Source organism: Trachemys scripta, chromosome 8 (genome assembly GCF_013100865.1).
Source record: "Trachemys scripta elegans isolate TJP31775 chromosome 8, CAS_Tse_1.0, whole genome shotgun sequence".
Lineage (NCBI taxonomy): Eukaryota > Metazoa > Chordata > Testudines > Emydidae > Trachemys > Trachemys scripta.
In genome coordinates this window covers 56,100,504-56,127,178 of record NC_048305.1, presented here as the reverse complement: position 1 = coordinate 56,127,178, position 26,675 = coordinate 56,100,504, and the positions used below count along the sequence as shown (strand labels likewise).

The 26,675-nt window shown below is 42.7% G+C and overlaps 1 protein-coding gene across 6 annotated transcripts in view; it reads left to right on the top strand.

Moving 5' to 3' along the window:
• The window catches only part of TRMT1L (tRNA methyltransferase 1 like), a 60,776-nt gene that overhangs the window by 14,136 nt on the left and 19,965 nt on the right, over nucleotides 1-26,675 (top strand). For 4 of the 6 annotated variants that reach the window (XM_034780399.1, XM_034780400.1, XM_034780403.1 and 1 more), the window contains exons 3-11: nucleotides 337-447; nucleotides 3,690-3,803; nucleotides 7,950-8,014; nucleotides 11,296-11,425; nucleotides 17,494-17,617; nucleotides 19,224-19,303; nucleotides 20,567-20,816; nucleotides 22,724-22,936; nucleotides 25,134-25,321. In XM_034780399.1, the coding sequence (XP_034636290.1) occupies nucleotides 337-447; nucleotides 3,690-3,803; nucleotides 7,950-8,014; nucleotides 11,296-11,425; nucleotides 17,494-17,617; nucleotides 19,224-19,303; nucleotides 20,567-20,816; nucleotides 22,724-22,936; nucleotides 25,134-25,321 (1,275 nt within the window). Of the gene's footprint in view, nucleotides 1-336; nucleotides 448-3,262; nucleotides 3,366-3,689; nucleotides 3,804-7,949; nucleotides 8,015-11,295; nucleotides 11,426-17,493; nucleotides 17,618-19,223; nucleotides 19,304-20,566; nucleotides 20,817-22,723; nucleotides 22,937-25,133; nucleotides 25,322-26,675 lie in introns of those variants that run through there. The other 2 variants (XM_034780405.1, XM_034780401.1) reach the window with 2 other exon arrangements.

The following is a 26,675-nucleotide window of genomic DNA, read 5'->3' as shown; positions in this document are numbered from 1 at the left end:
CTCAATCTATGGAACGGCATCAGCGAAGAATCCACAAATATAAGATGTAAACATTGTATGAAATACTTTAGCTTAGCTTTTAGAATATCTTTAAAAACAAAAATAAATAGATCTGGAACATGTAGGAATTCAGATAAATTATTGCATTCTGTCTATAGCACTTTCATCAGATTTAAGTTTGAAAGATGAAGAATGCAAAATATTATTCCAGCTGGCACAAGCTCCCTCTCAGCTAGCACTAGAATTGAAGTGGCTGACAGAAGAACCATATGAACTGAAAAATAAATGGGATGTGAAAGTAGAAGTGTTTAATTCGAAAATCTCTTTAACTTTTAGAGAAACATATTTCAATTCAAAGACAGCTTGCTGATCTAGAGAAACTAGCTGACCTGAGTGAAGGTGAGTTTACCTCGGCTGTTTCCCAGAACACAGATCAACATGTTGCAGGTATTTACATTCTTCTTTTTAATGTATTTTAAAAATATTGTCATTTTTCTTTGTAGTCGAGTGTTTGAGTCTTCACGTTTGGAAGTTTTTTTAAAAAATATTGCTTACTTCCCGCCCTATCCCCACCACACCTTTTAGCTAACATCAGTTCCCACTCCATGTACCCCGTTCTTAATGAAATAGGAAAGGCTCCATTTTTGTTTATTTTTCTCTCAGTATAGTAGCATCAATACTGTCATGAACATACACAGCTAAGAAAATTGTGTTACCCTGTTGGCCTACAGCTAGAAGTTATGCTTAAACATTGTTTTCTAGTGTCATTCCAAAGAGGTGATCAATATTTTCCTTGGTAAATAAATATATTGTTTGAAATTAAAAGAATAGGATTATTATTTGAATAGTTGACCTCTTTGCAGCTGTTATTTCACTGTCTGACTTGCCTCAAAGCATTTTTACTTGTATCTGTTACCTCCCCAGGAAGCATCGTGGCCAGAAAACATTGGAGGGTTATTCTCAGTATTCTTTTCCGGACCGTAGCTGTTGTCCTGAATTTAAGGGTTGTGTATACCCCAGAATATGATCAAACTAATTGCAATCATATTATGTGCACTCACCGACTATAAAGTAATAAAACAAACCACTACATAGTTAAGGATTAATTTAAAAACAGGTTTCCAAAAGCAGGGTCATAATTATTTGGCAGTTTCTGTTAATCAAAATTAAAAAAAAAACAGCAAAGAAGTCAACAACTAAAACAAAAAAAAATGGATTAAAAAAACCTTAAATCTAGTCACTTCTAATATTAAAAGTTTATTACAAAATTTAAAAAGTTATAATTTAGTAAGGCTAACTATAATCTATATGTTTTATAAAAAATAATTATAAAAAAATTAGCTAATAAAATATACTTTAAAACAGTCCTCTAAAGCCATGTTAAAAAATGTTTTTCTTAATAGCTTTTCTCCACGGTGGGTAAGCAACTGGCCACTGTGAACCTGCTGTTAATTATCTAATCCCATTCCAAATGTTAGGTAAATATCTAAAATGTTCTAAACCTATTGTCTGTGTGTGCTTAAATCTAATAAACTGTGATTATGTCTGTGTGTGCTTAAATCTAATAAACTGCAATGTTAAACAAAAGCATGTGTACTTGCATTTAATCCTTAATCAAACAGAATTGCTGTGTTCCTATTAATTTATTCCTAACACTGTCTCTGTATTGACTCCCTGCCGACACTGTATATCACAATAGTAGGTGTACAGGAACTGCAGAGCATATGACAATAGTAGATTCATAACAACATGATTTATTATACAAGGCCCTGACTCTGCAATGAGCTGCAGGCCTGCGTGAAGCCTCACCGAAATAAGCATGGCTCAGCATGGTGAATAGGGGTCCACACTTATGGAGCTCATTGCAGGTTTATGCCTGTAGCTTTAAATGTTATATATCTCTCAATTCTAAGGACTTATATACTTATAATATTTTTAAAAGGAATGTGGCAAATCCACTTATTTTAGGTTTGGCAAATACCAATGTTAAACATTAAATTCCATCATCTGTACAATGAATATGATAAGACATATTTTATTAAAAGGCTTCCATGCTACAAGATGCTTCTCATTCATCCTGTGCTGTCCAAAGTCAAAATGGAAGTTACTAAATCAGTGGTTCTCAAACTGGGGCCCCTGGTGGGCAGGGCCGGTTTGTTTACCTGCCGCGTCCGCAGGTCCAGCCGATCGCGGCTCCCACTGGCCGCGGTTCGCGGCTCCAGGCCAATGGGAGCTGCTGGAAGCAGCAGCCAGTACGTCCCTTGGCCTGTGCTGCTTCCAGCAGCCCCCATTGGCCTGGAGCGGCGAACTGCGGCCAGTGGGAGCCGTGATCAGCTGAACCTGCAGACGGGACAGGTAAACAAACCGGCCCGGCCCGCCAGGGGCTTTCCCTACACAAGCGGCGGCCCCAGTTTGAGAAACACTGTACTAAATTCTGCCTGATTGATCATTCAGCATCCAGTCACAGAACTCAGCACCAAGGACATGCACAATTGCATGTATGAATCATATGTCAGAGCAAAATATGATTCTGAAAGCTGGATTTTATTTCAGGGTGGCATTTGAATTATTCTGAATACCTTCAATACCAATGGATTCTTATACAAATTGATCGTCACATCCCTGACTTTGATGTTTCTAGAATTGTTGCTTTAACATTGACTACAGAAAATGATTTATTCTAAAGAAGGGATTTAAGAGTCTGGTCTGAAAGTTTGTTTTGGAGATTCAGCAGAGAGAGAGAAAGCAGACTCTAGAACTGAACGTCATTAATGTGTTTTTTAAAAGATTTTGCTTGAAGTGTAGTTACTCTGAAACCAGGGAAATGGCACTGTGTGGGTATTGTGTCTCAATGACTTCCTGCTGAAATTTACAAGTAAAATTTCCCCCCATCTCCCAGCTTGGTAAACTCAACCTGGAAACTGAAAGTCAAACTGGGATCTTTCTGCCTTGTGCATCAATAATAGCAAAAGTTGTATAGTTAGAACTGTGTAATTCTCTGATTGATGTTTATGCCAGAAATATCTAACTCATGCTCCTGAATCTGTATTTACCTGGCTCATGAGTAAAAAGTAGCAAAAACTTAGTTTGACAGTAACTAGATATGAGTCCGAATACATACGGAGAAGATTAGTTAAGTAAGAACATGTCAGAAAAATGACTGTGTAAATGACATTAGCAACACTTTTAAATACTATTTGATGAGAAATTCACTGAGAGTGGATTGGGTTGAAATAATTATTATTTATTTGTATTGTGGTAGTGCTTAGGAAGCCCCAGTCATGGATCAGGATCCTCATTGTGCTAATCGCTCTACAAACACACAACAAAAAGATGGCCCTTGCCCCAAGAAGCTAACAATCTAGGTATAAGACAAGAGGCAACAAGTAGATAGAGCATCATGAATAAAACAAAAATTAGAAAATGTTGTTGAATGTTTTAAAGGAGCATACGATACCTGCATGAATGGCATTTTGGGATTATAAACTTAAATATGTCTAAATTTACAGAGTTTAATCTTTTATTATACAAAAAACACAATTCTACCTGTACTAGATGTGGAGGAAAATAATGTTTTGTCTCAAATATGCATTAGTTGTGTATGTATGGAAATGTATACAACTATATAGCGGCATATACACCTCTAATCTGCTTGTATCTCCTTGTTTTGTTCTTATATGAATTTTCAGCTGGAAAGAAACCTTGCCCACTGTGTCCTGAAGAGAAATTCAAAGCTTGTTATAGTCATAAGCTCCATCGCCACCTTCAAAATTTGCATTGGAAGGTTTCTGTTGAATTTGAAGGTAAAGTCTTTTGTACTTGAATAGATTGCTTATATTTTATGGAACAAAGTACAGCATAAGATTAAGTGGAAGTGTAGAACCCAATTCTGTAGTCCCCCCCGTGCATTTAAAATTCCCATTGACATCAGTGGGAGATTCACACACACAAAGATCCTGACCCTAAATCAGAGCCAATGGTATGTTCCTCTTTAAACATGGTGTTTATAGCAAAAGACAAAGTCTGCGTATTTCATTATTTTTCTGACCAATTTTAAAATTGCTACATGTATATGTTAAATGAGTTTTTAATATTAATATCAGGAAATATCTATGGATATTTCACCTTAATGTGAATTTGTTTATACACCTAATCAGTGCTGCAAGTAAAATCCATTTCTTAAGGCGGAGAGGGGGACCAGCAAAGGGGAGCACGTGACCTCCCCACGTGGCCCTCCCATGTGACTCCTCACTGCCCAGCCCGGGGCCCCCGTGCTCTCCCGTCCCCTCCCCACATCCATCCCATGTTACCTGCCGGCAGGGGAGAGCTCTGTCCTCCTCCCGCTGCACCAGAGACTTCATGGCAGTGGTCTCCCAGGAACTGCAGCAGGGAAAGGAGCAGAACCCCCAGCCCCGCCCACTGCCCTTCCATGGAGCTGCGTCTCTGTCCTCCCTCTGTGTACCACAGCAGCAGCCCCGCCAGAGGACAGGGCTGGGAGGGGGTGAGGCTGGGGGCAGTACAGCCGCCAGAGGAGCCGCCAGCATTCTGCTCCTTTTCCTGCTGCTGCCTCTTCCAGCAGGGAAAGAAGAAGAACTCCCAGCTCCGCCCCCAGCCCTCTCCTCTGGCGGGACTGTGCTGTTGTGCACAGATGGAGATGCAGCTCCGTGGAAGGGCAGGGGAAGGGACTGGGAGGGGCAGCAGGGAAAGGAACAGAACCCTCAGCCCCCACCCCCAGCCCTCTCCTCTGGCGGGGCTGCTGCTGTGATTTTCCGGTACACCGTACCAGCTATAAATAGCTTGCTGGTACGGCGTACCGGAGCGTATCAGCCTACTTGCACCACTGCACCTAATCCAATTCCTGAGAAGAAAGTCGCTCTATAAGATGCAGAGCTTTATAGTGTATGGACACTTAACTAATACCACAAAGTTTTGTAACGTATAACCAAATGAAAGTACATTTTGGCCTATCATATAGATGAATATCTCAAACTAAAAGTATGTGATTCTCTGTTTTCTACTGCACACTTTAAAATAATTTCAGCTAAGCATTTTTCATGGAAAATAATTGCTTAGCATGTCATGAAAACAGTGTTCAAACAAATCAAATATTTGTGATTTTCTTTTTGTTAGTTAAAAGTTTTCAGTTAGTGTCTCCAATATAGTCACTCGTGCATTTACTTTATATGGCTATACAAGCTGATCAGGAAGATAAATTAGTTCTGGAGAAATTGTTTCAAATACCATTGTATTTAGTAGCCATGTGTTATATGTAAGCACAATACTGTGATAACTTGCTTAAAATGCATTGAAGTCCAATAGTAAAAAGGAATTGGAAGGGAGGGAACATACACGCTCAAAACAAAGAAAAAGATAATGTGGTCTGCTATAGAAAAGCAAACGTAGAGCGAAGGCAAGAAGGGGGAACAAGGTGCCAATAAGGAGACACAGTAGGTTACATTTTTAAAGTTTATTATATGGAAAGTTGTTTGGCAGTATTATATTTGCATACGGTACACAAGTGTTTTATTTGTTTAAATTGCAGTCAAGGCTTTTGTGGTGTTCACAGCACAGGTATTTTCACTTGGTTAGTAGGCTGTAGGTAAAATTTTCCAAAGCTCTTAAGTCCCAGATTCAAAGGTAACTTAGGTCTGGTCTACACTGCGGGGGAAATCAATGTAAATTACGCAACCTCAGCTACATGAATAACATAGCTGAAGTCGACGTACTTAGATCTACTCACCGCGGTGTCTTCACTGTGGTGAGTCAACTGCTGACGCTCCCCTGTCAACTCCGCCTGCGCCTCTCAGCCTGGTGGAGTACAGGAGTGTTACCAGATTTGCCCATTACTTTGGGGTATGCTCATTTATTCGGGTTACTCCTCTGGGGAAGGGGGTTCTGTAATCCTGTCAATGTACTGCTTGTGTCACTTGTGTTTTCATATGGAGCTTTACTTCTCCCTTCTGCAAGTTCCCTCCCAATGGAGCTATCCTGCAGGACCTAGGGTCCCTAGGGCTGGGTTACTCCCACCCCAGAACCGGATGAACACCCACACGTACATTAACAGAGCAAGTCTGAGCAGACCGGGTCAATCAGCACTGTCAAGCTGACCCCTCATATGTCTCTGGAATCACTGGGCTGGAGGAAGCAGCACTTTCAAGCTGTCTCTCCTTATATGCCCCTGAGCTCCATGGACTGGGTCAAGCAGCACTTTCAAGCTGTTACCCTTATGCGTTCCAAAGTCAGCACGTCCCTATCCCCACTCCCCCAACACAATTGTACTGGCAGTAACCTACTCGATGAGCAAACCCCACAGTATTTTGGGCGCTGCAGGGATCTTTAGCTTAGGTAAAAGAAGCGTTGCTGTAGAGTGAATGGGGGAAGCTAAGAACACAAACGAGTAAAGTTCAGCAAGAGAGAGAGAAGCAACCAACTTAACCATAGAAGTTATTTATTGAATAATATTGATAACTACACAAGGACGACTAAACCAATGTAACATACATGATTAAAGGCTAATACCTAAGGTAGACAGGAAAACAGAGAGAGAGAGAGAGAGAGAAAGAAGGGGGGGGGTCTCACTGCTCCCTGAAGCTTGAACTGGTCAGGGTTCCCAGATGATGGTGGTAGCTGAGGGTCCTGAGGACAAGAGGCAGGTAGAGTCCCCAGCACGATCAGTGAGGAGACGATGGAGTTCCAGTGGAACTGATACCTAGTTTGGATCTAAGCATCAGAACCCTGACTAGGGGCTGAGTAGGGATTTTTGTAGAGAAATTACAATGGTTCAAGGGAGAACACTAGATTTGTTTATAGGTAAATCGATGACTCAAGGGTTTTCTTTAGACTAGACAATAGGAGCTGATCACTCTTGGCTGTGGGTGGTGTTTTCTTCCAGGGAGCTCACAATGCAACTAGGCTGCTTCAGTATTTGGATATCAATTAAGGATTCATTACTAGAATTGATCTGATAAACTGCTGAGCTGGGTGTGTGCAGGCGTAGGTTCATTAGCATCTGAGGCAGAGATTCCCATGGTGCAGTGCTTCCCTGCTTTTTCTGGTCCCAGAATTCAGTGCGGTTTTCTGTTCTCCATTCTGTATGTAAATTGAGATGTCTTCCTGTCCCATCTTGCATGCAGATGAGGCTAGGGGAGTTGTCTTTGCTCTCCATTCTGTATGCTAATGGAGATGTCTTAATCTTGTCACCCTTGTCAGGAGGGGGCTAGGTGTGTCTCCCAACGCCCTTCACTGCTCTCTGCAAGTTTTCTTCTTCTGATGGGTTTTGGTTTAAGCAGAGGCTGGTGGGGGGGGGGGTGTCTTTCATGAGTCAGGCTGGATACTGCACCCTGGTTCCCCAAGAACACAGATGTGTCTGGTATCAGGAGTCAATGGGAGAGCACTCGGGGATTGATTTCTCACGTCTAGCCTAGATGCGATAAATCAACCCCCACTGGATCAATCGCTGCCCGCTGATCCGGCAGGTAGTATAGACATACCCTTAGACATGAAGGAGCCTAGGTCTTATTTGAAATCTATGGGACTTGGGAGCCTAAGTGGTTAAAAGTCACTTTTGAAAATGGAACTTAGGAGTCTAAGATGTTTAGATGCTTTTGAAAAGGTTACTAGTCAGGTAGATGTTTCAAGTCCTAACAACTACCCAGTACAGTTCTGGGACCTGAGTGCCTGTCAGTGATATTTTTTGTTTTAAAGTTTAACAGCAGAAGCTTCTCTGCATTGATAGGATATATGTACCAGAATAAGTAGATGCTATTATTTACTCTTATTATTTATTTTATTGTAGAAGCACCTAAGGTGCTCAATCAAGGTCCCATTACAATTGTACTAACAAGTAACAAATAAGATAATCCTTACCCCCAAGTTGCTTATGATATATGATAGTTATGTACTATGTATTTATCATACTGTAAGGTGACAAGAACTAGTTTGTTTTCCAGGATACAGAATGTGCATCTGTCACTTACCTTGTCGCCCAGTGAAGCCAAACCTCATTGGAGACCAGGTAACAAATACTACATCACATATGCTCATTTACTCTATAAAAAGGGGGAAACTAGGAAGAACTTTCGTGAAGTGTTTCAGTGTAGTCTTCAAACATATGTTGTTTTCTGTAATGGGATACAAAACCTTATGGTCCCCAATTCAAATTCAGCCAAGACCTTTAGGTGGTGAGAATTAAACCTTTCTGATGTTAGTTGAATGGCCTTTGGTATGTGTAATGGATTTGGTGGTCTCAGTCCTGTTCCCCATGGACAGATGTCCACATCAGATAAAATAGTACCACATTTTGGACTAATCAGTAACCTTGTTTGCAGTCACAGGAGAGGCCGAATACTTAATAGACACACAAAATAAATGTACCCTTTTGACCCCTAGAAGTGACAGGGAGTGTGTTGTGTGTATGTGGGGGGAGAGAGAGTGGGTTTTTGGGGTGCTGAGAGTGTGTCAGCATGCTATCTTGTAAGTTCAGGCCCCCCTCCCCCCACCTCTCTCTCACACACTCACAGCAAGCAACATTCCACACAACTGGCTTGCTTTGTCCCAGAGCAGATAAACATGCTGGCTGTCAGCAACAGAGCTTTGAAAGGGGATATCCGCATTCCTACAGTCAATTCCAAAACAATGACAAGAGTGGCCACTTGACTTAAGGGGATTATGGGACATTTCTGGAGGCCGATCAAAGCACACTAATGCAACACCTCATTCACACTGACGCTGGGGCGTTTCAGCCGAGGTGCAACAAGCATTATGCTTCTCGTGGAGGTGGATTACCAGGAGCACTCCAGCTGCAGAGTCCAGGCGCTCTGAGGGCTTGGCTACACTTGCGAGTTACAGCGCATTAAAGGAGTCCTGGGTGCACTAGCTCACTACTCGTCCACATTGGCAAGGCACGTAGAGCGCTCTGACTCCACAGCTAGAGCGCTCCTGGTACTCCACCTCGGCAAGCAGAAGAATGTTTGATGCGTCCCCGCTGGAGCACCCCAGCATCAGTGTGAACAAGGTGTTGCATTACTGCACTCTGATCAGCCTCCGGAAACGTCCCATAATCTCTTTAAGTCAAGTGGCAACGCTTGTCAGTGTTTTGGATATGCCCTTTGAAAGCTCCGTTTGACAGCCAGCATGCTTATCTGCTCCGAGACAAAGCAATCATTACTGTGGAATGCTGTGTGTGAGAGAGAGAGGCGGGGGTGGGGGAGAGGTCTGCTGCCGTCTGAACTTGCAAGACAGCACGCTGACATGCTCTCAGCCCCCCCCCAAAACCCACTCTCTCTCCCCCAACATACACACAACACACTCCCTGTCACACTCCACTCCACCCCTCCATTTAAAAAGCACGTTGCAGCCATTTGCATGCTGGGATAGCTACCACAATGCACTGCTCTCTGTGGCCATTGCAAGAGCTGCTAATGTGGCCACGCCAGTGCACTGGCAGCTGTCAGTGTGGACAGACTGCAGCGCTTTTCCTACTGCACTCTTCGAAGGCTGGTTTAACTCAAAGCGCTTTACCTCTGCAAGTGTAGCCATGCCCTAAGTGCCTTGCCAGAGTGGATGGGTTGGGAGTTAGGGCTGGTTTAATGCTCTCTAACTTCAAAGTGTAGCCATGCCCTCAGAGTTCTTCTTCAGGTCTAAGAAACGTACTCAAGAGTGTCACAGCTAAATACAAGGTGGAACAGATTCCTTAGCCTAAATAGTCAACACATATTGTAAAAGACCATTCAAGGGAAAGTGTCCGGTTAACACCTTTGCAGCCATAGGATGGAAAAAGAGGACTCGAGGTTACAGATTGTTGTAGTAAACCATAAATCCAGCATCTCTATTTATAGACCACTATGTACAAGAAACCCATGGATCACCATACTTGCCGTGACAGATACAGTAAGAGGAGGAGAAAGTCTGGGATATACACTTTAGCACATTTAAAACGGCCTTCACCAAACAAGGATGCTCCACTAGAGAAGTAGATCACATCATTGAATGGGCCGCTCAAATATCCCAAGAGAACTTGCTTCAATATGGGGGATTTGGGGAACCCTCCAACTGCACACCCCTAGTGGTCACTTACCATGCCAAACTCGAATTCCTGTGGGATATCAATAAATAATTATCAGAGGGGTAGCTGTGTTAGTCTGGATCTGTAAAAAGCAACAGAGAGTCCTGTGGCACCTTTAAGACTAACAGATGTATTGGAGCATAAGCTTTCGTGGGTGAATGCATGCATCTGACGAAGTGGACATTCACCCACGAAAGTTTATGCTCCAATACATCTGTTAGTCTTAAAGGTGCCACAGGACTCTCAATAAATAATTACAGTGCTTACCTATTGGGAACCACATCCTGAAAGAAACAGGTCCTGAACCCCTTCTTCTGGCCTTCCAACAACCCCCCCAACCTCATTATCCAAAGCAAGCTCCCCCACAGACCAGGACACACCAACTCAATGCGGAAGACCCTTTCATAGCAACAGATATAAAACCTGTAGACACATTTCCACTGCTGTGATGATCTTTACTCCCCACCCCTAACACACCCTGCAAAATTCATGGGTCCTACACATGCCTATCACTACATAGTGTACCTCACCCACTTCACTAAATGCCCCAACAACAACTATATGAGTGAAACAAGACAATTTATGCGCTCTCCAATGAATTTGCACAGAAAAATGATAAAAGAGAAAAAAGACACTATCACCTGTGAGTGAATACTTTTCACAAAGCAATCACTCCATATCCAATCACTCTCAGTCCTCATCCTCAAAGGAAACTAGTATATCATTTTAAAGAAAATGAGCCTGGAAGCTTAAATTCGTAACTTTGCTAGACACTAAAAATCGTGGACTGAATAAGGACACTGAATTTATGGTTTACTACAACAATCTGTAACCCACTAACCTCCCTTTTTTGTCTTATGATTGTAGAGGTGTTAACTCACCACTTCACCTTGAGTGGTGTCTTACGATGTGTGTTAACTATTTATGCTAAACAATCTGTTCCACCTTGAATTTAGCTGTGACATCAGGTCAGGTCTACACTACAAACATACATCGGTATAATTACATCACTTGGGTGTGAAAAATCCATACCTCAGAGCGACATAGTTATAGCAACCTAACCCCCAATGTAGACAATTACCACTTCCTATGAAATTGGATTAACTATGCCAACAGGAGAAGCTCCCATGTTTCAACATCTTCACTAAAGCACTACAGCAGCAAAGCTGCACAGGTGTTACTTCACTCACTTTGTCTCACTGTATTTTAAAACTACACTGACTCTTTTACAGAGCTCTACAAAGATGGGAGCCCATTATCACTGCATCATCTGTTCTGCAACCATTACACGAAGAACTGACATGATAGGGCATATTAAGCGCCACGTGAACAAAGGAGAAACTGAGTCCAGGTATATTGCAGGTAAATTATTTAATGTTCCTGCTTTATTTGTTAATGGAACCTTTACACAGTGCATTGTGTGTTATACCTGGGCTATATGTTTGAGGGACTGTCAAAAGTAAGCCTATGCTAAAGGTAAGTTTGCTCAGGGTTAGGAGGAAATTAAAAAGAGAGAAATCTATCCTTCAGAGTAAAGGTTGCCAAACTGTTAATCTGATCTTGACTGGCGTGCTGAGTTCGTAGTGTTTACCCTCTGCTCTGCCCTCCTGCTTTGTAGCCTATGCGTGTAGGTATTTGCTAGGTAAGGCATAGGCGTAAGAAAGCTAGTAAAGCAATGAGCTTACAGGCGTCAGGCCTGAAAGACAATAGCTTAGCTAAACAAGGCATAAGGCCCAAAAGCCTTAGCATATGCAGTTAACCGGGAGTAACCCTAGCTCAGAAGTTCTGAATCTTTTTCTTTCTGAGACTCCTGCCTGCCCCCAACATGCTATACAAACTCCATGGCTCACCTGTGCCACAATAACTGGTTTTCTGCATATAAAAGCCAGGGCTGGTATTAGGGCATAGCAAGCAGGGCAGTTGCCTGGGGCACCATGCCACAGGGGCCCCCACGAAGCTACATTGTTCAGACTTCAGCCCCAGGTGGTGGGGCTCAGGCACCTGGGTTTCAGCCCCATGCAGGGGAGCTTTGGCTTTCTGCCCTGTGCCCCAGCAAGTCTAATGCTGGCCCTGCTTGGAGGCCCCCCTGAGTCCCTGGTTGAGAACTGTTGCCCTAGATCATAAGATATCACAAGATGGAACACTGTAGTGACTCAACTGCTGACAGATAACCACAAGATGCTAGTTTATACCAGCTAGATGGGATATTTTAAGTTAGGAATATCAGCAGACATCTGACACAAGAGAGCCATGGTACCTAATTGATGTATATGCTAATAAGCTTGAGGTAAAAGGCCTAATAACCTATGGGAGAAAGGCACCCCAACATTAGTAGGGTGAGGAAACACAAAAGGGGAGAAGCTCTTACTGAATATGCATTAGGTATAGTAGTGTCAATGTAACACATTATAAAAGTTATATCCCGCCTGTGTCCCTTGGGAAATGTAACTCTTGGGAGATACCAGAATGACCATCACTGCTGGTGGTTATGATGATGATGGAGAGGATGACACTTCCGGTCCTTTTGCAAGGGATGGTGTGAGTATATGGCTGCTCAGACACACATCCTGTATTATCTCTATCTATGCTGTTGGGTTGGAGGAGTTTGACTTTCCTAATTGTGTTGGTAAAACTATTGCAAATTCAAAAGGCTTTTCCTAAGTGAGAGTGTTGCAACTGTGCACTTCAGGGTTCCCATCAGAACAATAATTATAATAATACTGGGCCTGATCTTGGGACAAGAACCTACCAAACCTCAGAGTGTTACTTAAGAATTCTTAAGTGATTGATATAATTAATACACAATTAATAGATCAGGCGACAGCTTTGTTTTTTGCTCATAAAAAACATCATTATTTTGCAATTAGCTTGATAATCTTGCAAATGTCAATACCCAACCTTTTCAAAAGAATGGCACAGATAGTGGGAGACAGTACCCGTAAAACAAAACTGGCGTGGCTAATTTCATGCCTCCCTATTTTGGCAGCATCCATTTATTTTTAAATCAATCCCGAGTTCCCAAAATCAAGTTCAGATAGAATACTAAAATGCTGAATTGTTTTTGTTTGAAGTGCATAAACATGGAATATTGAAACCAGTTGACTTCTTCAGTTCTACAACATGTTGATAAAAGTGTAGATGATAGGTTGCTCATTTAATTCAGTAAATCAGATTCCTGTTGCAAACCCCCATAAATTATATGCACTAATCTTTTGATCTGATAGGAGCTAAACTGTAAAAGTGAATTATATTATTGGAAGGACTCGCTCATTTTAAAGAAAGATAATTTAGCACAAGATTTCAGGTACTTTATTTTTGCAAGAAGAGGTTACTTACCTGTAACTGGAGGTTCTTTGAGATGTTTGGTCCCTATTTGTATGCCAAATATGGGTGACCAGGCGCTCCATGCACCAGATCCGGAAGTTTTTCAGCAGCAATGCCTGTTGACCCATACAGCTGCCTTACGTCGCCATGTGCTCCAGGCGAGGTTATGTGGGGTGACACACCCTCAGTCTCTCTCTTACCATAGCATAGAGAGTCTGCAGCAGAGAGGAAGGTGAGTAGGTATTGGAATATAAATAAGGACTACACATCTCAAAGACCCTCCAGTTACAGGTAAGTAACCTCCTCTTCTCCTTAGAGTGATGGTCCCTATATGTATTCCAAATGTGGGTGAGTACGGAACAGTGATCAGCTCCGGAGGGGGGTGCAAAGACGCGATTGGTAAGGCCTGTTGCAGGACAGCACGGCCTATGGTGGCGTCAGCAGCCGCCCGCTGCTCAATGGCGTAGTGCGCTGTGAAGGTGTGGATAGAGCACCATGTTGCCGCATGGCAGATCTCATGTTAGCGTACGTCCACCAGGGAGGTGGAGGTGGTCACGTGCATGCCTTATTGCCACCCCTGGCCAGGGAGCAGGAGGACGTGTCTGTCGCATTCGCCGCAGCCTGGAGGCTGACTTGGCCCCAGGCAGCCCTCATCCAGCAAGGCCTGGAATCGCTGGCCCTTGGTCTGCATGATGTCCTCCAAGAACTCCACTAGGTTAGTATAATTGTTGAAAGTGTACTTCGCTGGCAGAGCTTGATAGTTAGCAAGGTGGAATTGAACGGCTGCAGAGTAGAGTTTGCAAGCCAGGAGTTACAGGCGTTTCACTGCGCTCTGTGTGTGTGTGTGTGTGTGTGTGTGTGTAAGTAAAAGAGTCGGAGTGCTGGTGTACCCGTTCCATGGCCACGTGCACGACCAGCGATGCCAGAGGGGGGGTGGGAAAACAACTTCCGCCCCCCTTAACTGGTACAAAGTACCTGCCTTCTGCCCTCTTGGGTGTGTGGGCGCAGGACGCTGGCATGTGCCACACTGCTCCTGCAGGTTGTAGAACAGCGTTGTGAATGGGCAGAGCTACGTGTGTCAGGCCCCGGGGCTGGAGAATGTCTAACAACTGCTCCAGTTGGTCTTGGACCTCTTCTAGGGCAATGCCCAAGTCAAAGGCCATGCTCTGTACCAGCTCCTGGTACTGGTGGGGATCGTCAGGAGGCGAGAAGGTCGAGGGATCAGGGCCTCATCTGGAGAGAAGAAGGCTGCTGTCGGGGCCGGTAGTACTGGATCAAGGATTGGGTCCTCTTCCGGGTCTGAGACCATTGGAGCCAGCGGAGGGCTGAAGTGGTTCTGGTCTGAGGCTACCGACAGTGGGTATGGGCAGTGATAGGGGTCCCACGTGGGTCAGTGATGCAATGAGGCCAGGTCTTAATGGTACCGCAGGCCCCATGGATACTGGTACCACCCATTTGAGCCCGGAGAAGTGAGCCGGAAAAGGCATGTGAGCCCAAGAGTCCGCATTACGCCGAGAGACTGGGAAGAAGGACGTCTCTTCTGCTGAGTAGCCCTCCAAGTCCGAAGAAGCCTCCAGCAGTGTGGGTGTTACCGCAATCGCCGGGGGGTGTGTCGCAGCTAAGGAGGAGTGATTCAGCCACTGGTGAAGGTGGCCAAGAGGCTGAAAGAAGCAGTGAGAGCAGGTATAGCAGCTCGAGATGGGACAAGGGGACCAGCGGATCCATCTGGCCTGGAGTCGAGGGCACATCCCATCCTCTGCCACACTGAGCAGGGGTATGCAGAGCACAGCCTGGAGAGTGCTGCCCTGGCTGAGTAGCACACACAGGCAGGCTGTTGGGACACTTGGTCCTCACAGGAGCTGGCGGGTCTCACTTCTGCTTTTCCTTGCCCCCTTGGCTTAGGGGGTGGCCCTGTAGGGCCGTCACATGACATCTCATCCGACCAAACCCATCTTGGGGAGAAAACGAAGTGTGGCTCAGCAGTCTGCGACGGGGACCTGCTGCAGTGTTCGTGAAAGCACTTGTGACTATTCTTGTGTGCCTTCTCGTGTTTTGGTGGTGCTGATGGATCCAGGTGTGAAGCCGAAGGCAGGGCACTTACCGCCAGTGATGGGCAGTGCACCACCAGCACGAATGGTCCGGGATCAGACACTGCACGAGGCTGGAGTGCTTCCACCATGAAGAACTTGCAGAGGCGCTGAAGACAAGCATTGCAGGTCCTTGATGGGAAGGACTTGCAGATATCGCAGCGGGTGACAAAATGTGTCTTGCCCAGGCAGTAGAGGCAGCACATGTGCTTGTTGCTCACGGAGAACGAGTGAGGGCAAGAGGTGCAGTTCTTGAACCCTGGAACATGGGGCATATTGCCCCAAATGGGTCAGGAGAGGACCTGTAAGGGGCTACTATATAAACTAACTAAACTAATGTATTTACAGAAGTATGGAAAGAAAGAAGCAGAACTCACTATCTACCTACAATGGATCGTCATTCTCGTAGAGTGCACGAGCGCGAAGAGAGGATTCTGACTCCAGTCATGTGGTAAGAGGGAACTGAGGGCGCATCACCCCACACAAACTCCTATAACGTCACATGGAGCACGTGGCGACGTAAGGTGGCCATGTGGGTCAATGGACACTGCTGTTCTAAAACTTCTGGCTCCGGTGCATGGCATGCATGTGCACCTGCATTTGGAATACATATAGGGGACCATTACTCGAAGAACAACAGTTATTACTCTTCTAATTGGTAAGATATGCAGTTCTGCTCCTCTCTGTCCCCTTCATCCATCTTCTATTCTGTCCTCTCTACTACTGCCATGTGAAGGGCACGTAAAATTAAAGGTAGCTCCCATTCTGTTGCTGCCATATGAACAGGTCACTGTAGAAAGTTAACCTGTCATTTTCCCCACCACCACACGTGCATATATATATATATACACACACACACACATGCTCTTCTTCATTTAGGGGGAAAGGTGATCTAATCAACTGAGTATGGGATTGAGAGTTAAGAAATCTGGATTTTATTCCCAAATCCTCTCATTAATTATCGCCTTGGATCAATCTCTCAACCTTTATGGGTCATTTTTCCCCATCTACAAAATGGAGATAATACTTCCACACCTGTGTAATTTTGAGACTGACAAATGGAAATCACAGTATAAATTGTGAAGTACTTCATCTTTGCTCCTTTCCAGTTCTCCATAGTGTAGTCCTGTTGGTTAAAATGCATAAAAGTCTAATCAATTTGTATTAAAAATGAAATATTTGATTCCAATATTTTATGGATGGTTGGGGAGAATTATATAAATATCTAAGCAATACATATGTGGGAGCCATTTATATGGTCCTCATCCCCATGATATCTAAGTACCTAGACAGAGCTACAAAAAAACCTTATTTGTGTGACGCCTCACTTGTTCCAGCTGGATCAAGGCAGTAGAGGGAGTACACAGCACATGGATACGTTCTCTTTATAATTCTCTGTTAGTATGATTCTAATTGAATGGCAGTATTTTATGTTTAAACATGCAAAATAGAAAGCCTGTCTTCAGAGATACTGCCAGAGAGGGTACATTTGCAAGGTTCAGAGTATATAGCCAATTTTCTGGCTGTAGGTTTGTTTCAGAAACTATTCTGAATTTTTCAGGTAAAAATGAAGGTCTCTGAAATCCTGGACTGACTTGAGCCCTTCTGGCTTTTTAGTTATCAAGAAGTAACTGGAGTACTATCACAAGTTCGGTGGTATTTTTTGTTATGAGAGAATGTATTTCCTGCAGCATCTCGTACTATTCAACTTGAACGAGTTCTTGAAGGGGTGTAAATCTAAGAAAGAAATTTGGTATGATGAAACTATGGCATTTTATAGGGTGTAAATCAGGGTAGAATTTGGCCCCAAGTCTGCCAATGTCCTGAATATAATCTAGCTGTGATCTTTCCTGGCACCGAATGGTAATAGGCTGGTTTCCATGTGTTAACATTGTTATGTATCAGTGGGACTGGGGCCTAATCATTGAGAGATCTTTTTTGAATTTTATAGATAAAATGTACAAATACTCACAAATTATCATTAACTCTCTCCTTTCCTCCCCTAAAATATTTTTTTAGCCGCTGCTCCTAAGTCTTCTCATGAAGTGCTGAAAGAGGCAGACACAGATGTACAAGTTCTTCCTAACTACTCCACACCTCAGAAATCAGATTCCTATTTTAATCCCAAAATGAAACTCAACAGGTGAGGGGGTTAGTGGGGAGAGGTTGCAATGAAAATGCTCTCACTTAAAAAAATTATCCCAGTAAACAGCCCACTATGATGTCTAGAGGAATAACATTTTTCAAGCAATACAATAAGGTGCCCAATATAGGAAGGCTCCATTTTGATGCTTTTCTAATTTTGCTCACTGAACTATCTTCCTTATATACAGCTGGGAAGACTTTTCTAAATTAACAGAAATGGTCTTCAGAACAAAATGTGTGTGGAAGATGTTCTAGTTTCTAAGGAAATAAAGATGCTAGCTTATGCAGCAGTGTGGGATTTTAAGGGGAAAAAACCCACACAAACCACACTTGAGGACTCAGAAAACCTATTCAATGAAATGTTTTCCTGTGAGTTTTTGTGAGCTCCCAGGACTAGACACCACCTAAGTGCTCTCCTCCAGCACAGTTGAAGCATGAGCATACATATCTCACATCCTACGACTCCTTTTTATAGGTCCCACTCTATTGGAGCAGATTCTTTCCCCTAGCTCCTCTTCACATCATTCTTTTTAATGTCAGTAGAGTGGGTAGTTGTTTCATCCTCAGAAAAGTCATAACCTCACCCAGTTGCTGCAACAACAAAGCCTGTTCCCCGAAACACTGAAGTTTAACTACCCTTCAGTCATTGCCAGGGTCCTTTTCCAGAAGGAACCCTGCCAAAGATAATTTTGAATCTGTCTGGGGAAATTCTCAGGCCAGTCTAAGAAGATTACTGGTTATTTCCAGACAGCTATTACTAGCAGTGAATGGTTTAAAAAAAAAAACCACCACCAGTAATCTCTCTGGTCTGTTCTTTTATAGAGCACATCAACTTCCTATAAAGCAGCGCAAATCCCAAACAAACAGCATAGACTCTTGAATCCCAGTTAGTGTTGTCTAACCGGCAAGTGGAATCTCAAGTTCTTATTTTTCATATTACCTTTTTGCCACACAGTGAAGGATTCCATTCCACTACAAACTCTTAGGCCAGGTCTACACTACAAACTTATAATGGTGTAACTACATCACTCAGGGGTGTGAAAAATCCACACCCTTGAGTGACATATTTATACCAACCTAACCCCTCATGTAGATACTGCTATGTCAATGGGACAACTTCTCATGTTGACATAGTTAATCCACCACCCTGAGAGGCAGTAACTGTGCTGACGGGAGAAGCTCTCTTGTTGGCAAAGTAGTATCTTCACTAAAGCACTACAGCAGTACATGAAGACAAGCCCTTAGGCCAGCAGTTGGTACTTTAAATGGACAAACAATTTGTCTGCATACCAAATTTGTCCTGCTACATGGACTCACTGATCATAGTAAGAAACTGTTATATAGTGGTGTTTTATATCTCAGTGCTCCCTGGATAAGTGTTAAAGTCAGCACTCCTAGAAAGTTATCATTGGAATTAACTTAATATTTGGGTACTTTTAGACCTACAAATGCTGTTTAAGGAAGCAGAAGGTTTAGAAAACCTGGTGGCTGTTAAACCCAGTTATTGCAAAACCTGTTGCTGGAAAAATTACCCTAAGATGGAAGAAACAAAAATATGTTAAATACATACTCTAAACTTTATTATACACCTTTTTATCTTCTAGGCAACTGATATTCTGTGCATTAGCTGTTTTGGCTGAAGAACGGAACCCGTTAGAATGTTTGGATGCATTTGGGGCCACCGGTAAATAAACTTTTGGAATCTCATTTTACTTTCTTTAAATTTCTAATTTTATTTTACGATTTGTAGCAAGTCCCTCTCATGAGAAATTGACATTGTATATTTAAGTATTATGGGGTCCTTGCTTAGGCAGACTCCTTTTGACTTCCATGTGTGTTTCCCCAAGTTAAGGAGATCAGGATTTGGCTCTAGATGTGTAAAAAGACCATCATATCTTGGAGCTGAATTTATTAATGCTCAAAGGAAGAATTTTTACATTTTAAAACGCATAAAATACCGTGTGTCTTAACTTGATGAGTTATATCCAACGTACCATGTATTCTGATTCCATAGCTGTGGAGTTTGGCTTTAAAATCAAGCCCTAGTCATAGAATAGTGCCACTGAATCCAAACTTTCATTTAAAAAATTGTTTCCAGTCTTTATATTTATAAAGAAGAATCCTGACCATGAAATTAATGTAAACCAATGCGGTGTTATCTTCCTGAATCAGTAGACAGTGAAACAATAGATTGGAGAGGTGTGAACTATCCCCATGATCTCAAACAGGAGTTAGTTCTAAAACGTGAAGACAACAATTTAAATGCAACATTTATGCTAAAAATGCTCGGCAGTTAATATCCTGCTAATGTGTTTATTGCACAGTTCCAAGCCACACCAAAAGTGTTAACTGCCTCCTATCCAGATATCAAAACCTCCTGTTTCCCCTCCCAACAACTTTTACAATACAATCACGTATTGTTGTTACAAATATCTGCAACACATCAAAAATTTAAAATTTAGGGGCAGCAAAAAAACAATTTAATATCAGACTAACAAGGATTGCTATATTAGTTAAAATGTTTATTTTCCTGTTTCATTCAGTTAAATTGAAAAATTGAGATTTTTTTTTTTATCTTGCTCTGCTACAGAAGTTCCAGTCTGCTGCATTAGAGTGTTGCACAAGCCCAGGGGACTTGCTACAAATTTGAGGTCCAATTTGTTTCACAGTACACAGAGAATTTTTATATCCATGGCACTTATCTTGTAATGAGAACTGTATAGGCAAACCCTTGTGCCCATATAGACTTCAGTGAGTTTTCACACAAATGCTGGAGTTTGCCAACAGAGTTCTTGCACGATGAAAGCCTGAGTATGGATCACATTTCTGTATTATGCACATTTAGGGTTTGATTGTGTTTTTATTGAAGTTAAGGGGATCAAAAACCAGGCCTTTATTCTATTGCATGCAGCCAACCTTAAAATTATGCATTTGTCTTTCTCCTCAGGTATAATGGGATTACAGTGGGCAAAGCATCTTGGAAATTCTGTGAAGGTTACGATTAATGATTTCAATGAAAATTCCGTGACAATGATTCAGGAAAACTGCCATTTAAACAAGATGAAGGTGATGATGAACCCTAAGGAAGAGGATGACTGTGATGACACTATGGAAGAAGGAGAGGAAAATGTAGGCATTATTGATGTGACAAAAATGGATGCCAATGTCATAATGCACTTGAGATCCTTCGATTTTATGTAAGTGAAGAGTGCTACAAGTTTGTCTTTACTCGGTGCTTTGATCTTGACTGTAATTTAATTTTTTCCCCTGTGATTATTTAGAGAAGTTTGAATGGACGAGACAACCAACAGCAGCTGGTTATTTGCTTATTAAAAGTTTAATTATGTAAATAGAGACTTAATTTTAAATCTTTTAAAAAATAATCACTGGGAAAACATTTAAGCCCTTCTTGCATCCAATGTGGAAAATAAGCACCTGGGTAATGTGTGTTGGGTGCTGTGGTCAGGCCTGGTGGTTGGAGCCATGGTTGAGAACAAATACCAAGGTCGAAGCCAGCCATAGAGTGAGGACCAGGCCAGTGCTGAAATCAGAGTCCAGGGATAGGCTGTGGGTCAGAATTGATGTCAGAGTCTATAGAAAAGCCAAATCAGGATCATAGTTGAAGTCTGGATGCAGGCCAAAGGTTGAAGCTGGGTTGGAGTCAGTCTGGAGGCAAGGGCAGGGCTGGAGCAAGGTCAGAGTAAGGCATGGGCAACGCTGAAGTGGGCTGGAACAAGGCTGGGGCAGGAACAGGAACCGGATCAAGGGCAGACTGGAAGCCTAATGACACTAACACTGCAAGCCAGCAGGAGGATTCCTGGCTAAGTAGTGCTGTTGTACAGACTAACTTGCTACTGGGGGTCATCTAGGGGTGCCTGGGGGTCATCTGACCCAGGCTCTGCCCAGGAATAGGCTGCTGCAGTATGCGTTAGTGCTGATGCTCTGCTTATGGGCTGAATCCCTGCAATTGAGTTGCTGCAGCATGCCTGAATGATGAGCAGGGATCCTAGTTTTCCATGATAAAAAAACCCCAAAATTCTCCAATAAAACCCCATAAAAATCAAGTGTTTTTCCCATGACTATAATGAAATGCTGAACTTTAGTTTCCCTAATCACAATAGGGAGCCCAGCCACCCGGGGCTGACAACCCAAGCCCCTCCACCCAGGGCTCTGGCTGTGAGCCCTGGTTCGGTTAATACGAAGAGCTGGATAATGGAGGCTCAGGTAACATATACAGTAGAACCCCGTTTTTCATTTTTTTTTACAAAATGTAAAAACTAAAGACTGTAAAATTCTGGATTTTTCCATGGCAAAGGGATCTCTAGGATCCGTGGTGATGAGTTACTGCAGGCTCTGTTGGAGGGGAAAGTCACGGCAACTGAGTGAGCGGTTCTGGTTTGGCTGCAAGTTTGCCTCACAATGTGTATGAACATTTTAGGCCAAACTTGTGGATTTTTGGTATAACTTTGTCTATTTGGGGAAAAATGAAATACAAGAATCTTTTTTCTATAATTTTAGCCCATTTGAAATTCTTATCTGTGCATGTAGTTTTTAATAAGGCCGAGTGTTTATGGATCACTTTTTGTAATCCATTCTTAAATAGCATGGCCGATCTAATTAGAATCTAAGGCCAAAATATTCAAATTTTAGTGCCCAAATGCAGGCACTAAATCCATATGTAGACATCGAATTAAATGGTCTGATTCTTAGAGTTGCTGAGCATCCACAAACCAATTGAATTCAGTGGGCGTTGAAGTTTATTTGTATATTTTGAAAGGCATGGGAGAATAAACATCGGTATCTTGGCCAGCATTCTTCTTAGTTCAATTATCCAGCATGCTAGGATGGAAGAGCAATTGTGCTGTATGTGTGATGACTATTGCATTACTGAACATGTACTGCCTGCCCCCTCTAACTTGTTACTTTGTAAATTATTTGGGCATGTTGGAGGTATGGAAGGTGTGTTGTAAAATCAAATTCCTATTTTTATTTTACTTCAGATGTTATGGATGAGGATTTTTTCAAACAGTTTTTTTTCTCAGATAACTTAAAAGCTAAGTAGTTATGTACCAGAGATGCTTCTCAGTGTATTTTTTGTTTTTAGACACCTGGACCCATTTGGAACAGCTGTGAACTACCTGGATTCTGCATTCAGAAATGTAAGAAATCTTGGAATAGTATCAGTGACATCCACAGACATCAGTTCTCTGTATGCAAAAGCTCAGCATGTGGCCCAGCGCCACTACAGCTGTAACGTTGTCAGAACGGAGTACTACAAGGAACTGGCAGCTAGAATAGTCGTTGCTGCTGTGGCAAGGTACTATTACAACACACGAATCATGGTTAGCTCTTAAGCTCTGGTAGAAGAGGATTGCTAATGCATGCTTTTGGTGATTGCTAAAGCAAGTTGTGTGTCTTTGCTTTTCAGAATTCCTTAAGCTCTACAAATTAGGCATTGAAATATCAATTTTGTACTTGATTTCAAGTTCACCACTCTAGAACAATTTAAGTATTTTAAACTGAAGTGACTGGCAAGATGGCAAATGGGTATGGAGTGTATTATTAATCTTCAGAAAGAAAAGGTAATATAATGCAAACTTGAATATCTGAAGATTTTAAGTTCCTTTTTCATTTGGTGGTGATTTAATGCTGCCTAAGCCTTTATAAATACTTCAGAAGCTATTAAAGCAATTAATTATCCGTGGGAAAGAGCATTAAATTAGATTTGCTTTAAAAGGAAATGAACTCATTAGTGTCAACTTTCACAGTATATTTCATAACAAGCAAACAGATATTCATCCCAAAATCGACCCCCTATCCTCAAGTGTTTACAAACAATAAACAGTGTGGCTAAATTTTTCGCAGGTTAAATAATATGGTTAAGGAAAAAAATGATCCCGTGCTGTAAATCTATTACTTACAAGTAAATCTACTTATAAAGCAAATATGATATGGTGCTTGCCTGCAAACCCTGTTAACGATATTAGTCCTTTCTCATACAAATATTCCCAGTGACTTCATAAGTGTACTCAGAAGTGAAAGTTGGGGGTTTGGACACTAAATCAAGACATACAAACCCAGATCAAGATAATGGAACAATAGTTCAGGGAAGAGTGAGTGGGAGATTAAGTGTGAAAGATCTTCAGGTTCTGTAAACGAATCAACTCACTGCTAGATGCCCCCTTGTGGCCAGGAGTAGCATGCCAGCAGCATGATCCAGAACTGTGGTGGTTTCTCTATCAGAAACTTGGCCCTCTTGCTGGGTCACCATCTTAAGTCCATCCTTTCTCGGGTCACGGTCATCTAAACTAAGAGTCCCCAAAATATTTTTGACACAAACAAAAATCCTTCCCCTGCTGTAGAGTTCTTCCTCACCCTGTTTTCAACACAGCCTGTAGCCCCTTTGTTGGCTCAATAACCACTGTGGAAGGCCCCTTTCCTTGGGGCCAGTAGGGGACCCAGTCCCATCCTCTACTCTGGGTTCCTGTCCAGGGTTCCTGTACTAAACAGATAGGTCTGCTCCCTGATCTGAGCTGCCGTTTTCCACGGGCCACTTCCTACATAATCTCTTAAGTTCTCTTTTGGGTATGTCCATTTTGTCCCTGCTTAAGCAGGGTCTCTCCCAGGCCTCTCTACAGGGAGAGCTTTTCCAGACTGTTTCCTTTTTGGTCTGGGTCTCTCCTAGGCCTTCATGCCTGTAGAACTTTTCCTTACTGCCTGAGCTTTCTGCCTGGTTCTTTCTCCAGCCCTTTCCCCAACTGGGCTTTATCATCACTTAAGCCTCATTCCCCTCAAGTGGGACTCATTCGGTAATCAGACTGGTTTAGCCCCATGCTCTCCAGCCCACAGAGCAAGCTATCCTGTTACAGACTCCATAGTCAATTATATTAAATTGGACCTGTTTAGATTGTCTTGTCCAGCTCCTTGACCATGCTAGCTTATTCCCTATAGCATATTCTCCAGTGCTATATCTTATTTAACTTTTAAATGATTCTAGCACTAAGGGTGTCATCTGTCCCTGTAAAACCACACCGCAGGCCGAGATCTCATATAAATAACTTTTCCAGAGTGTCAAGCTAAATTTTCCTTGCTAATTTTCACTTTGCTTCTAATTACACCCCTCCAAAGTACCCTAAAGGATTCCTCTTTTCTTGGTTGTTCAGATATTAGTAGCTAGTGATTTATCTCCCCTTAGTCTTCATTTAACTTAATCTACTTATTTACTTTCTATAATCTTTCCTTTGAAGTCTATCCCTCCAAGTCTTCTCAACACCTAGGAACCCAAGTCATGGACCAGCACCCTATTGTGCTAGGCACTATACAAACGCAGAACAAAAAGATGACCCCTGCCCTTCAGAGCCCATAGTCTAAGTGGAGGCTGTTTGTAGACAGTGTAGGATTTTTCCAAACAATGGATGATCATAAATATATATATATTGCACAAGGTGGAACGTCTGGGAAAGTTAGTCTTTGTTGAATTCCTATGGTAATATGTTATCTTTTTGCTTTTGTAGAGCTGCAGCTCGATGTAACAAAGGCATTGAAGTTTTGCTTGCAGTAGCTCTAGAACACTTTGTCCTAGTAGTGGTGAGAGTTTTGAGGGGACCATCTCCTGCAGATGATTCAGTCAAGAAAATTCGGTATCTTATGCACTGCCAGTGGTGTGAGGAGAGGATTTTTCAGGAGGGTAATATGGTAGAAGGTAAATGGATTTTCCTTGGGTTTCTTTTAAAGGTATAATCCATGCATGTTTATTGTTTGTACCTATGTTAGGCACGTGGTAAGTTCCAACATGTAAAAATACTTGCTTTCACTGGAAATATTTCATATATTCGTGCACATAAAGAAGAGGGATTTCCATTATAATCCTCTAGTTTAAAGGGGTTTTTGAGTAATTGTTATATGGATCCCACTGTAGCTGTGTGTGCACAAGCTTGGAATCTTTTGACCAGCAGTATCCATTGGGGCTACCCATGGCACCCTACATGCCCTCACACCACACCACCAGGGGCTTGTCATGCCTGCTCTGAACCCTCACACCAGTCTTTTTCGGGTCAGTCAGTGACTACTTCTGCTGCCCAAGGTAGGAAGAAGCAAAGATCTTCAGACACTGCTCACCACCAATCATAATTTCCTGTACTGGCCAAGAAGAGATCTAAGAGCCACTCTTCTGACTTGTCCAAGCCAGCTGCAGCGAAACCCAACTGGCACTGGGAGTCTTCATATGCTACCAGAGTCAGGAGATGCGAGGCAAAAGACACCAGTCAGTTTTCAGCAACCAATGCCTCAAAATCAGCTCTGATGTCATTGGTACTAACAGATTTGGAATATTCAGTACCATGCTGTAGCAGAAAACCTCAGTCTCTTGAAGTATTTTTTTTTTGGTACTAGTATGGTCAACACCATCTTCGTCAGTACAGAGGCCCTTGACTCTGGCTGCATTCACAACACTTGCTGACCTGGTGATGACCCCAGAACCAGAGCATCCATTTGGATATTTCTCTGTTACCTACAGTATCTATGTCTGTCTAGGTATCGGGACCCAGAGTACCAGTTATGACTATATTGCTTCATCTGTCTTCCTCAACACCAGTCTCAGTGTTATTGCTGGATCTTCTCAACCAGTGTTAACCTCTCAGAGGTCGGCACCTCCCTTAGAGAAGTATTACTTGTTGGCATAATCATCATCATCTTGGGGGAATAGAAGCCCTTCTCCTAGGTTATCTTTTCCTTCTCCAAGATGTGTTCCTGAGAGGGACATTGGGAGAAGTTCTTGTAATCACCAATACATGCTTCTGAAGACCATAAGCTTCTTGGATTCTACTTCTGTTGCATCATATGCCTTTTCCTTATAGAATGCAATCCTGGCCATCCTGGCTCACCTGTAACCCTCAAAACCCATTTTCTTTTCCTTATGTGAGATCCAGATGTAAGAACAAGTTGGCTCCTTTTGGAGAACTTTCTCAGGTGGTATACCTACCACAGCAGGGTCGTCTTCACAAATTGAGCCAGGACCCACAGAGCGATAATGCATATCTCCTGGAAGGGTCTGAGGA